General features: G+C 44.9%; 2 protein-coding genes and 1 non-coding gene across 3 annotated transcripts; all 3 read left to right on the top strand.

Moving 5' to 3' along the window:
- Positions 1-828: 828 nt before the first annotated feature.
- LOC130727096 (small nucleolar RNA R71) lies at positions 829-935 on the top strand. The gene has a single exon (XR_009015135.1). It is a non-coding gene; the product is annotated as a small nucleolar RNA R71 (small nucleolar RNA).
- A 2,079-nt stretch (positions 936-3,014) lies between these two features.
- On the top strand, positions 3,015-3,629 carry LOC130724994 (uncharacterized mitochondrial protein AtMg00310-like). Its single transcript, XM_057576256.1, has one exon. It carries the CDS (start codon positions 3,015-3,017, stop codon positions 3,627-3,629), a length of 615 nt encoding a protein of 204 aa, XP_057432239.1.
- A 4,744-nt stretch (positions 3,630-8,373) lies between these two features.
- Positions 8,374-9,336, top strand: LOC130724993 (uncharacterized mitochondrial protein AtMg00820-like). The gene is made up of 2 exons (XM_057576255.1): positions 8,374-8,686; positions 9,203-9,336. Exons 1-2 carry the CDS (start codon positions 8,374-8,376, stop codon positions 9,334-9,336), a joined length of 447 nt encoding a protein of 148 aa, XP_057432238.1.
- Positions 9,337-13,423: the final 4,087 nt, after the last annotated feature.

Genomic DNA, 13,423 nt, shown 5'->3' with positions numbered 1-13,423 from the left:
GCCTTGGGAAATGGAATCTTGCGGAGCTCAGGGGTATGAGTGTTGACAACCCTAGTCCTAGTGGGCTCTCTAGCTCTTTCCTCCATAACACTCTCATCTCTTTCTACCTCAGCTTCCTCATTTTTCTGTCCCTCAACTTTTTTCTCTGGCTCATGTAACACTCTTCCACTCCTAGTAGAAACAACAGCAGTATCTTCTTGCTCAGTCAAAGTTAAAGTTTCGGAAGAGAACTTACCTTGGTGATTTTCGGACATTTGCTTTGCTAACTGTCCCAATTGACTCTCCAAGCTCTTTATAGCCATATCATGGCTCTTGTAATTGCTCGATGTATGATCAATGAATCCTTCAATCAGCTCTTCAAGACTCTTCTTGCCAACCGTCTTTACAACAATTTGCGGCTGGTCAAGAGGACCTTGTTCTGAGGTTGGAGCTTTTCCTCCTTGAGTCAATGTTCTGACCTTGCTAACATCATCATTGATAGTACACTGGTTACTATCATGAGATTCACCACAAAATTTGCACTCCAAACAAGTTACTCTTGCTCCAATTGACTCGGTATCTTGTATATGTTTCCGGATTTCCGCTACTTCCTCGGAGAGTTGCTTGTTGGAGGCTATGAGCTTGTCATAAGTTTCCACTTCAAAATAACTTCTTCGGATTTGGCGTTCATTCTCAGAGTTCATGGCTCTCATCGCCATTTTCTCTATCAAATCATACCCCGCTTGTGGGGGAAGAGCATCGAACTCCCCACTTGAAGCCGCATCCAAGCCAAACCGTGATGAGTATAGTAACCCATCATAGAACTTCGCCACATATTCAGCTTGGGTGAGATTGTGTTGAGGACATTTCCTCAAAAGCTTCTTGAAATGCTCCCAAGCCTCGTAAAGACTTTCGTCTGAGGATTGTGTGAAAGTCATGATGTCATTCTTCAATTTCCTCAAGAGGGACATTGGGAAGAACCTCGTTGTGAATTTTTCTGCAAGGTCTTCCCAAGTAGTGAGACTCCCTTGAGGTTGTGAGTTCAGCCAATCCTCTGCTGCGTCCTTCAGAGAGAATGGAAATAGGCTCAACCGGATTGCTTCCGAAGGAACGTTCACCACCCGATACATGTTGCAAATACGGATGAACCTTTCCAAATGAGCATGATGATCTTCCGAGGAACCTCCACCATATTGGCTTTGGCTCACCATGTTGATGAATGCCGGTCTCAACTCAAAGTTCCCCACTCCTTCGGGGATAACAATACTTCCGGGATAGTCAAAGCTCATTAACCCCAAAGTAAGTTCCCGAAGAGTTCGGTTGGCATTCTTAACTTCTTGTTCATGCAAACGGAGGGTGATACCCTCTTGGATTCTTGCCTCAATATGGGCTTGTATCTCCTCCTCTGTCATATGGCCACCCATGACAGTGTCTCTTGTGAGAGTAGCCTGAAAGTTTGATACTAAACAGAGAAAGATTAGTAGCACCAATTCTAGACAAGTTCAAAACAAAAATAAAACCACAAACTAAAAACTTAAACCAAAAATCGCAAAAAAATTCCCCGGCAACGGCGCCAAAAACTTGTTGGCCAATCTGCAAGTGTACAGAATCTACCCGGTTTTAAATTATCGAACCACAGGGAATTAGATTGCAAATTCAGTTTAAGACTCAAGTTCAAGGTTGAAAAGCGAGTAAAATTCAGTTTTAATGATTGGTTGTTTCTTGAGTTTGTGAAAAGACAAGTGATCAAGTAATAAAGCGATTGAAATATAGAGATGAGATTGCCTTGGGTTCTTGCTCAACAAATTCAGTTTTAGCAAACCTTCCTATTCAATAAATCCTGAGTCTCTCCTTGATGTTCTAGCCTAGATAGTCATCTATCGATGCCTCGTAAAGAAAACCCTTTCTAATCAAAAGATAGATTCAATTCCTTGATAACCTAAACATTTGTTAGAAGCACTAAGCATGCAATTCAGGCCAACAAACCCCAACCCTTCCTTTATTCCTAGCAGCAAGTATAGTAGAGGTAATCTCACAACAAGTCCCAATTCTATAACAGACTATCATTGTGATTATAGAAAAGTAAAAAGCTAGCATGCATTCAAGCTTGAAAGATAAAGCACCGGAGTGAGATTCAAGGGTTTACTCAGAACATCATGAATAGAAAAGGATTGAAAGCTAAAACATTCAAAGTCTTACAAAGAACCCAAAGCAAAGGGGGTTTAGCCAAGCATGGCTATGAGATCCATACAAGAAAGTAAAGATGAAACCTAGAACATAAGGCTAAGAGAAAGCTCCTCAAGCTCCAGAACTCAAACCCTCTCTTCTAACTTATTACAATATGAGAAATTGACAAAAGGTCCCAAGAGAAATGTCTAAAAACCAATATATAGGCAAAACAGTCGAGACTGGGCGCTCAGGAGCCAATTCAGAGCGCCTGAGCGCCAATTCCAGCCAACAACAAGCTCTCTGGAAGGTAATTGGCGCCTAGGCGCTAATTCCCAGCGCCTGGGCGCCAATTCCAAGAGGCTCAGAAAATAAAACTAGCGCCTAGGCGCCAATTCCCAGCGCCTAGGCGCTCAAGCTCGTTGGAAAAGACTTTTTGGCTTCTTGTAACTCCTCTTTCAAGCCCCTTCAAGTCCTCCTTCAATTCCATGTTCCTTGGCCTTCTTTTACCTTCAGTTTCTGATCTGCAAACTTAACCAACAAGCCAAGGAAAATTCCAGAAGCTCAAAGAGCTTATTAGCACAAAAGATCCTTCAATTAACACAATAAAACCATGCAAGTCCTTAACTTATTTAAAATGCAAGAAATCTCTCTATAAAACTACAAAATTCCCAAAACGAAGTAAAGACTCAAAGAAAGATAAAAATGCATGAGAATGCATGAAACACTACATGAGACTCCACAAAAAGACTCAAAACAAAGAAAGAAATGACCCTAAAAACACCACTAAACAAGGGTCATCAATAGCATCCTCTTTGCTAGAGCTACTGATCAGGAGGCTGAGACGGTGAAAGTCATCATTTCCACCTATGAGCGTGCTTCTGGACAAGTCAATGTTTTCAGTTAGCCGAAATATGCCTCAGAACCATCATTATGAGCTTAAACAACTTTTGGGAGTCAAGGCAGTGGAAAACTTTGACATATATTTGGGATTACCAACTATTATTGGTAAGTCTAAATCTCAGAGTTTTCAATTTGTTAAGGATCGTGTTTGGAAAAAGTTTAAGGGGTGGAAAGAGGGTTCTCTTCCGAGGTTAGGAAAAGAGGTTTTTATTAAATCGGTAGCGCAAGCTATATCGTCTTATGTTATGTTTTGCTTTATGCTTCCTAATGGTCTTTGTGCAAATATTGAGAGTATGATTTTCTGGTTCTACTGGGGTGGAAATGTCTTAAAAAGGGGTCTTCATTGGACTAGTTGGAGTAAGCTCTGTCGCTCTAAATGTGATGGCGGGCTGGGCTTTCGTGATTTTCATGCTTTTAATATAGCTCTTGTTGCCAAGAATTGGTGGCGAATTTATTCCCACTCGGAGTCCCTTTTTGCTCAGATTTTCAAAGGAGTGTACTTTTCGAATGGAACTATTATTAATGCTCAGAAGGGTTGGCGCCCGAGCTATGCTTGGTCAAGCATTTGGGGAACTAAATGAGTCTTTGAGATAGGTGGGTGTTGTAAAATTGGCAATGGCCAATTAGTTGATGTTCGGCGTGATAATTGGTTACCACATGGTTGTCCTGTTATTTATAGTAATGACCTCTTGGCTAATTTGAATATTAAAACTATGTCTGACTTGTTGGTAAACTCTGGTGTATAGTGGAATAGGCAATTGATTGAATATGTTTTTTATCCTAACACTGCCTTGCAGTTTTGCTCCCTCTCGATGTCGGTTCATGGAGGTGTAGCGGACTCTCTTTTTTGGTCTGGTGTTGTTAATGGTGTGTACATTTCAAAATTGGGGTATTCATTTCTTAAGGAGAACAAAGCAAGGTCTCAGACGTCTGTCTCCTTGGCTGCATCTCCTTGCCAGCCAATCTATGGGTGATTTTCTGGAAATCACCGGCCCTCCCGCGGTGCAAGGACCTAGCATGGCAGGCTTGTTGTTCTTTACTTCTTCTTTGTGCTTCATTATGGCGAAGGGGTGTCAATGTTGATCCTATGTCCCCTTTTTGTGGTGTGGTTAATGAGATTTTGACCCATCTTTGGCTTGAATGCCCGGTGTCACAGGGCTTTTGTTTTGCTCATCCTCTTGCTTTGAGGTTAGGCCATTTCTCTTCTTTGCAATATTTCTTGTCACAATTTCTGGTTGGTGTTGATATAGACATAGTGGCACGGTGGCAAACAATGTCTTATGACATTCTTTACTTCTTGTTCGTGCTTCATTATGGTGAAGGGGTGTCGATGTTGACCCTATGTTCCATTCTTGTGATGTGGTTAATGAGATTGTGACCCATCTTTGGCTTGAATGCACGGTGTCACAGGGCTTTTGTTTTGCTCATCCTCTTGCTTTGAGGTTAGATCATTTCTCTTATTTGCAAGATTTCTTGTCACAATTTCTGGTTGGTGTTGATATAGAGGTAGTGGTGCGGTGGCAAACAACGTCTTATGACGTTCTTTACTTCTTGTTCGTGCTTCATTATGGCGAAGGGGTATCGATGTTGACCCTATGTGCCATTTCTGTGGTGTGGTTAATGAGATTGTGACCTATCTTTGGCTTGAATGCCCGGTGTCACAGGGCTTTTGTTTTGCTCATCCTCTTGCTTTAAGGTTAGACCATTTCTCTTCTTTGCAAGATTTCTTGTCACAATTTCTGGTTGGTGATGATATAGAGGTAGTGGCGCGGTGGCAAACAACGTCTTATGACCTTTGGGAAGCGCGGAACAAGCAGGTTTTTCAGGGGAGGATCTTCGACTGTGTAAGGCTCTTTAGCAGGCATCCATGCTCAATGTGGTGGCTTGTTTGTCGTCGGCTCCTCTTTGTCAACCACCTCCGGTTTCAGCGAGTTCAGTACAGGGGACGATTAAAGTTAATTTTGACGGGTCTTGGGCAGCGTGATAGAATAGAATATTCTTTTATTTATTCTTATGTAACGATGCCTTTAATTAGGGTTTAGTTTTTATTAATAGTCAACAATGTAATTGTATAAATATGGTGTTTACCCATCAATAATATTCACGAATTTGATTCCTTTCATGGTATCAGAGCAGGTTCAGATCCTCTTTTCTGACCTAATTTTTATTTTATTTTATTTCTTATTTCTTTTCCATACATGCTTCCGCCCTCTGTTGTTCTCTGTGCCCGCCGCCGGCAACGTCTCTTCGCCGCCCGATCGAACACCGGTGCCCTCCGTCGCACCTCCGCACGTCGCCTTGTCGCGTGCTCGTCTCTCGGCCTTCAAACAACCTGCTCTGCCAAGCATAGGTTGCGATTCGCCCATCCTCAGCCTTCTCGCATCGCTGGCTCTGCTCCTTGGCCGCGCCGCCTCTTCGCGCCACCACTTCTCCCGCCGTGCCGCCCAGGACGCTCCGGAATCATCCTCTGCAGCGGATCCGTGTTGGCAACTTCCAGCCAAACAGATCCGATAGCAGGAAAACGGATCTCCCGTGATTCGCTTCTTCCAAAGGTCACCCGACCGGCCGGTTCATTTCCGGTTCCACATAAGCGGTTCAACCAAACCGGTTAACAGCCAACAACCCAAAAAAAAAATCAAATTTCCATTTTTTTTGCAGGTTACATGGTTACATCTGCTTCAACCCCGGGTTCTCCCAACGGTGCCCCAACCAGTGACACCACCACTACTATGGTTACTCCACCTGTCTCGCCGGCTAAACCCGATTTTCATCAAGCCCTTGCCGTCACCAATATTAAAAACAACATTCCTTTCAAACTCGAGATAGACAAGGATCATTATGCTATGTGAGCTGAATTATTTGAAACTCTTGCTCACGCCACTCAGGTGCTCCACCACATCATTGCTCAAGCTGACATGGAGCCTCCTGCGCACACCGATGCTTCCTATGCCCGGTGGGCCACTCTTGACTCTACTGTCAAACAATGGATTTATTCCACCATCTCCTTTGACCTTCTCGCTACTGTTATGGAGAAAGGTTCTACTTCTATGGCTACTTGGAACCGTATAGCTTATATGTTTGAGGACAATCAGAACTCCCGTGTTGTCGCTCTCGACCAAGATTTCATCTCCACTCGCATGGAGGATTTTCCTAATGTTTCGGCCTATTGTCAGCGTCTGAAACATATCTCTGATTAGTTGAGGAATGTTGGTGCCCTAGTCAGTGATCATCGTCTTGTTCTCCAGTTGGTCTCTGGTCTCAATGAGCCTTTACGTGGTGTTGCCACCCTGATCCGTCAGAGCGAGTCTTTGCCTCCATTCCTCATGGTCTGCTCCATGCTGATTCTAGAGGAATCCGGTCTCGCCAAGATGTCAGGTCTTGTCTCTCAGACTGCTTTGCACACCTCTGCTTCCCCTCCACGGGCCTCCGATGACTCTTCTCAGCAGCGCACCACCAACCGCAGCAATCAGGGACACTCCAACTACCGTTCTGGGTCAGGGCAACATCGTAACTATCAGGGTAATTCTGGTAAACCTAAAAAGAAAGGTGGCTCCCGCTATATTGGATCATCTGGCTCCTCTGGTTCCCTTGCTGCAGCTCCTCCACCATGGCGCCCGCCCCAGCCAGCGTCCTGGAATCCTTGGGGTTGGGCTCCTCCCCCTGGTTGGGCTCCTTCCCCTTGGGGTATGCCTCCTTGTCCTTACCCCACATCTCAGTGGTCGTGTCCCATGGGTCCTCCGCAGTAACCCAGTGTTCTAGGTCAGCGTCCTCACGCCTACACCGCTACTGCGTCTCCAGCACCGACTGATATCGTTGCTGCCATGCACACCATGTCTTTGACTCCTCCAGACAGCATGTGGTACATGGACACCGGTGCCTCATCTCATACTACGACATCTCAAGGTACTCTTACGTCTTATTCTTATTTAAGTCATTTAAATCAGAAACTGATAGTTGGTAGTGGTCAGAGCATTCCAATTCGGGGTTCGGGATACACTTTTGTTCCTACCCCTCACAAACCTTTAGCACTCAATCATGTCTTGCACACTCCGCGAATTATTAAAAACTTAATTTATGTGCGACAACTCACTACTGATAATAATGTTTCTGTTTCTTTTGATCCATTTGGATTCTCGGTGTCGGACTTCTAGACGGGGATGCCTCTCCTGAGATGTAACAGCCTTGGCGACCTCTACCCAGTCACCCGTTCCTCTCATTTTGCTGGTCTTGCTTCTGGTGTCTGGCACAATCGCCTTGGTCATCCTGCTTCCTCAAATTTAAATCACCTTAGGAATAATAAACTTATTGTTTGTGAACCATCGCGTTCTAGTTCTGTTTGTGATTCTTGTGTTTTAGGCAAACATGTTCGGTTGCCTTTTAGTTCCTCTGACACTATTACTTTGAGGCATTTGATATTTTGCATAGTGACTTATGGACGTCTCCTATTTTAAGCACTGCTGGTCATCGTTATTACGTTTTATTTTTGGATGATCCACTGATTTTTTATGGACGTTTCTAATTGGTAAGAAATCTCAGGTTTATGAAATATTTACTACTCTTGCTACACTTATTAAAACTCAATTTTCAGCAAATATCAAATGTCTCCTATGTGATAATGGACGTGAATATGACAATGAATCTTTTCACCGGTATTGTAATGCTAATGGTCTTATTTTTCGCTTCTCTTGCCCTCACACTTCTTCTCAAAACGGAAAAGCAGAACGAAAAATCCGCACCATAAATAAAATGATCTGCACCCTCCAAGCTCATTCGTCTGTTCCTCCTTCTTTTTGGCATCATGCCCTTCAAATGACAACATACCTTCTGGACATTCTGCCCCGCAAGACTCTTCAGAATGATTCTCCTACTAAGTTGTTGTATCATCGTGACCCTTCATACTCACACTTACGTGTCTTTGGTTGTTTATGTTATCCTCTCTTTCCTTCCGCTACAATTAACAAATTGCAACCACGATCGACTCCGTGTATTTTTCTAGGGTATCCGATGAATCACAAAGGTTATAAATGTTATGATTTGTCAAACAGAAAAATTATAATATCGCGGCATGTCATTTTCGATGAAACCCGATTCCCTTTTGCCGACCTGTCCCTGACTCCTGCCCCTTCTTATGAGTGCTTCACCGAAAACCTCCCTCCTTATTTGATCCACCATTGGCAAACCGTATCCTCCCGACCACCTGACCCTCCGGTCCCGCCGTCGAGTCCTACTGACTCTTCGCCTCCCTTATCGGCTCCCGTCTCCCCTCTTGCTTCTCCCTCGCCTTTGCCCTTGCATCCGGTCCGACCTGCCCCATCCGTACGGACCATGACTACCCGTACCATGCACGACATTTCCAAACCTAGAAAGTCTTTTAGTTTTTCGGTCTCTATTGATGACCCGTCCATCTCACCCTTGCCTCGTAACCCAAAACAAGCCTTATCTGATCCCAATTGGAAGTCCGCTATGCAGTCTGAATTTAATGCTCTTATTAGAAATAATACGTGGGAGTTGGTTCCCCGTCCTTGTGCTGTTAATGTTATTCGCTGTATGTGGATTTTTCGCCATAAAAAGCAGTCTAATGGTTTGTCTGAGCTTTATAAGGCTCGTCTTGTAGGTGATGGCAGGTCTCAGATTGCAGGTGTGGATTGTGATGAAACTTTTAGCCCCGTGGTGAAACCGGCTACTATACGGACAGTTCTCAGCATTGCTCTCTCCAAATCCTGGCCCATTCATCAGTTGGATGTCCAGAATGCCTTTCTGCATGGTGATCTCCATGAGACTGTCTACATGCATCGGCCATTGGGTTTCCGCGACTCTCAGCACCCGGACTATGTCTGTCGTCTGAAGAAGTCTCTTTATAGTCTGAAACAGGCGCCTCGTGCTTGGTATCAACGGTTTGCTGACTATGTTTCCTCTATTGGCTTCCACCACAACGGTTCAGATCATTCCCTTTTTATCTTCTGAGGGGTACTGACATTGCCTATATTCTGCTATAAGTTGATGACATCATCCTCGTTGCTTCATCTCATGATCTCCGCAAATCCATTATGGCACTTCTTGCATCCGAATTTGGGTTGGTGATCTTATTATATCTTCTAGTTAATCTTTTCTATTAGGTTTTACTTATTTTCCCTTATTGTTATTGTTATTTTAGGAGAAGATGTGGAAACAATGAGCAAATCAAGGGAGAAAGATATGAATTTCGAATCCTGGAACAATCTGGATTTATTTGCGCCAATTCTGCACCAATTTCCTCTTGCATTTCGCGCAGACGCGCCAAGGAAGTAGCTGTTGGACAGTTTTGCACGAGTTCCTTCACAAAGTTCGTGCATTTGCGCGAAATATCAACCAGACTCTATTTAAGTGCGTTTTTAACCTAGTTTAGATATGTTTTCACGTTGAAACATTTGGAGAGACTTTTGGAGGCAGAGCTCTGAGTTCTCTAGGATCCCTTACAGGTTTCTATTGTAATTTTGATGTTTTGCTACATTTTTCTTGAATTGTTTCGAATGACTATGAGGAACTAATCCTCTCTTGTACTAGGGATTTGATGTAGTTTTCTCTAAACTATGCTTTGATACGTTTCAGTTATATATGAATGGTTATTTTAGTTCATGAATTTCTTCTTTGCTTTTATTGAATCCAATCGCGAAAGGGTTTCATGCTATCGTTTGCACAATTGCAAAGTTGGTAGATGATAGGGATCTAAGAAGAAATTGAATAAGGGTCTCTACGCCTTAAGGATAAGGGTAGCAATTTATTTATGTTTGCCTGAACATGAAATTGAATCTCTAGTTAATTAGGATTAGGTACTAAGGAATTAGCTATCACTAATTAACTAGAAGGGGTGCTTGACTAAGGGATTAGCAAGTAAACATATAGGCTTAGCACTATGAACAGATTTAACTAATTTCATATATAATTGTAGCGAGTAGAAACATAGCAAAGGATAAACGAAATCAATTCCCCGGTGCGCTTATCTCTACGTAATTTCAAATCAATTATTATCTTTTCTACGTTTTCTTGTTATTTCGTTCTATCAACCAACTAAATCCCCTTTTACTTTCGTTTTTCGTCCTTGCAACTAAATTGGTAAATTTAGAAGTAAACTCACACAATCCTTGTGTTCGATAATTAAAACCCCGGGCAAAATATGAGAAAACTTAACTAATGCCAAAGCTTAGTGATTAAGAATGATTGCCAACATGGCATAGTAAGTAAAGCTAAGGCTAATTTTTGACTCCCTTCACGTGTCCCTCCGAGTCCTCGAGTCCACAAGTAGGCTTGTGGCGACGGTGCTTGGTCCTCTCCCCCAGTCCCAGCTGTGACCGCCGTGAATCATGGTTGCCTGACGAGTGTAGGCCACTTGTAATGTACTGAAGAAGTGCAAAGGTCAGTGAATCTGAAGAATCCCAACCACTGCCCTCGAAACGTCCCCTCAAATCATGATAAAGCCTGCTAATTTGAATTTCAAACCAATCGGCTTCAGTCGTTGTAACTCCCATTTAATGCGCCGCTCCTATTCCCCAAAATCCATGTTACTTTTCAAAAGTAATCATTTCCTTTTGTCATTATGGGACACGATCTCCCACAATCCTCCACACGCGGCCACGATCCCAGCCGTTACTCCTTTTAACCTCTTCATCCTCTTTTTACCCCATCATTCGCCACTTTGGAATCCTCATATCCTGCAAAAGAGCTAACCACTTAGCACCCCTTCCCATCCTCATTCTTACTTTGCTTTTAGCGGAAATGACTTCCCAACGCCGTCCTAAGAAATCCTCCCGTTCTCAGAGCACCGCCCCTGCATCTCCATCCCTAGTTGCCCCTCCCCCTTCCGGAGGACTTCCCCTTGGCGACGAGGACATCGAAACCTTTTGGCTCCGGGTGTTTGCCACTCTTCTAGAGCCCACGGACCAGACCCCCACCCAGGAGGCCGTTTGTCAGCCCTCCGAGCAGACCTCAGACGACTCCGTCATCGAAACAGCTCGCCAAGCTGGCGGGCTCTGCTACGAGAAACTTCTTGAGGACGTTCTTGTCACCAGGAAGTGCCCAGGCGACCGCCGGCCTTGCCAGCACCGTATGATTGATCACGGGGTGAAGAGACCCCATTTCTTTTATGTCTACGAATATTTGTTCCTCAACCTGGGAATGATCTGGACGACATGCGGAAGGTAGTAGAGGCGAGGGCTGAGGCTATTGCTGCGAGCAAGGCAGCTTGTGACGCCAAAGATAAGGAACTTGCGTCCTTGCGTAGTGACTTGGCGGCGTCGGATGAGGCCCGCGCCACGGTGAGAACCCAGCTCGAAGCGAAAGAGAGGGTTATCGCGGAGGCGGAGACTCGAGCGTCTTCTGAGGCCAGGGCCCTTATAACGAGGTTGGAGATTGAAGCTGCTGCTAAGGTCGTGGAAGAGCGTGGCCGTGGTTTCTTCCTCGCTAAAGCCCTGGTCCAGCACCTTTACAAGGGGCTGGATCTTAGCGTGATGGGGGCTTTCAAGAGAGTTACCCCCGAGGGTTTGGTCGGCCCCAACGATCCTCCAGGCTTCAATGCAGAGTATTTTCTGGCTGCTGGAAATGCAAGGAGAGAAGAAAATATTAATGCAGTCTAAATACTTGTAATTATCTTTCCCTTACCACTTTTGTAATTATTATTTCCCTGCGGGCTACCTATTAATGAAAGTTTGTCGTGGTGTTACTCTGCCTTCTTCTATTTATCGCCCTGCCGCGTTTTATTTTTTGCGACTGTTTACGATTTGAGTTTGAGTTTCGTGTAGCGATTTTAAATGTGTGTCAAAGAAAACTAGGACTTTCGCTCAGCTTTGAACTGAGGCTTCGTTCACACCATTTTTCCCGTAAGATCAAGTGTGGCCTTGCCAGTTTTGTCCTGGCGAGGACTTACAGTGGCTGGGGTCCCAATGGCCATGTGGGTTGCCCGAGACTTAGCCTAGTTTTGAATGCTCGCCCATATTTCGGGGAGGTTTTTGCGATAAGAAGCTTATCCGCACACGTCGCCAACGAGTGATCAACGGTTCGCGCCGGACTTTCCGGAGTGATCCTCAGACATCAAGGTCGTGTTGGGATCGCCACCTTCAGGGAATTTTTCCCACCGGGCGACCGTGACAATTCAGTTTGTGAATTAGGAGTATTGCTGAGAATATCCTTTTGTATTTGATTTGTAAAAAGTTTTTACATTTTGAGGGATGTCTCATTAAAAAACTCTCGTGGTGGAGAAAAAGAGTGCATCTTTATTTTTGTCCTAATCCTGCTTTAACTCGTCGCGCCCTTGCCCCATCTTTTGCCCTCCTGATCAGAGCACCACGCCAAACACCCCATCCTTCAGACCTTATGTGCTCGCTTCCTCCTGTTGGCTCTTCCGAGGCCAGACCGCCCTGCGATAAAGAGGATTTTCTTCTAACTCGCCATTTGCTTGTCGAGCTTAGCTGGCCTTGAGGATTTAAAAACCGCCGATCCCACTGGCCTCTAGTATCCGGCCTTGCCCTTTTTCTTGCTCTCGCGGCGGCGCGCTCGGTTCCGTTTTCGCACCTTTTCCGGTTTGCCCTGGGGTTGCTCAAATGCTCTCCATCTGTTTTGCTCGACGCCTCCCTGTTTTAGATTCACTCGAACCACATCTTGCGTCACCACCCCCTTTTCTCTACTCTTCTCTTGGCTCGTGCTTAAAAGAGTCGGCTTCCTAAACCTGGGCAATCCCCAGAGTCGGCTTCCTCCACCAGTTTCTCTAGGCGCCTCTCTTGGCTAGCCGTGAGTTCGGGCTCAATCGCCAGCACTCCTCTGCTAAATTTGTACATTTCCAAGTCCTCGATTATGTTCGCCCAGCGTTCTTCGGCATAGGCATCAGTGAACTGCCCATCTCTTCCCGTCCTACCGTCTAACCTTCTCTGACCTTGGCTGCACCTTAGTCTCTCACTCTTTCGAGCAACCATCTGCTCCAATCTCCCTGCGTCGTTTCGCCCTTGGCCTTGAAAACCCTGCTGGCCTTGACCCTCTTCCAAGATCTCGATCTCGTGACATATGTGTCCATCACTGACTCCCTTCTTTCCCTACAAACTAAGGCAATTATTGTAGCATTCTCTCTCCCTCCGCTGATCCACCACGATCTTTCCCACCTTGCCACAGATTAGTGGGTACTTCACCGCTAGGTGAGCCGTTGAAATTACTGCGTAGAGATGGTTTAGCGTGTTCCGCCCAATGATGACATTGTATGACGCCACAACCTGCAATACCAAATACCTTACACGCAAAAGCTTGGTGATCTCGTCAATTCCAAAGACTGTGTCTAAATCCAGGTAGCCACGCACCTAGACCTGCTCTCCTGAGAAACCTACCAGAGTCCCAGTGTACGACATCAGGTCGTTAT

Source organism: Lotus japonicus, chromosome 6, assembly GCF_012489685.1.
Source record: "Lotus japonicus ecotype B-129 chromosome 6, LjGifu_v1.2".
NCBI classification, from domain to species: Eukaryota; Viridiplantae; Streptophyta; class Magnoliopsida; order Fabales; family Fabaceae; genus Lotus; species Lotus japonicus.
The sequence above is the reverse complement of the archived record's forward strand: the minus strand, read 5'-3'. Positions and strand labels throughout refer to the sequence as shown.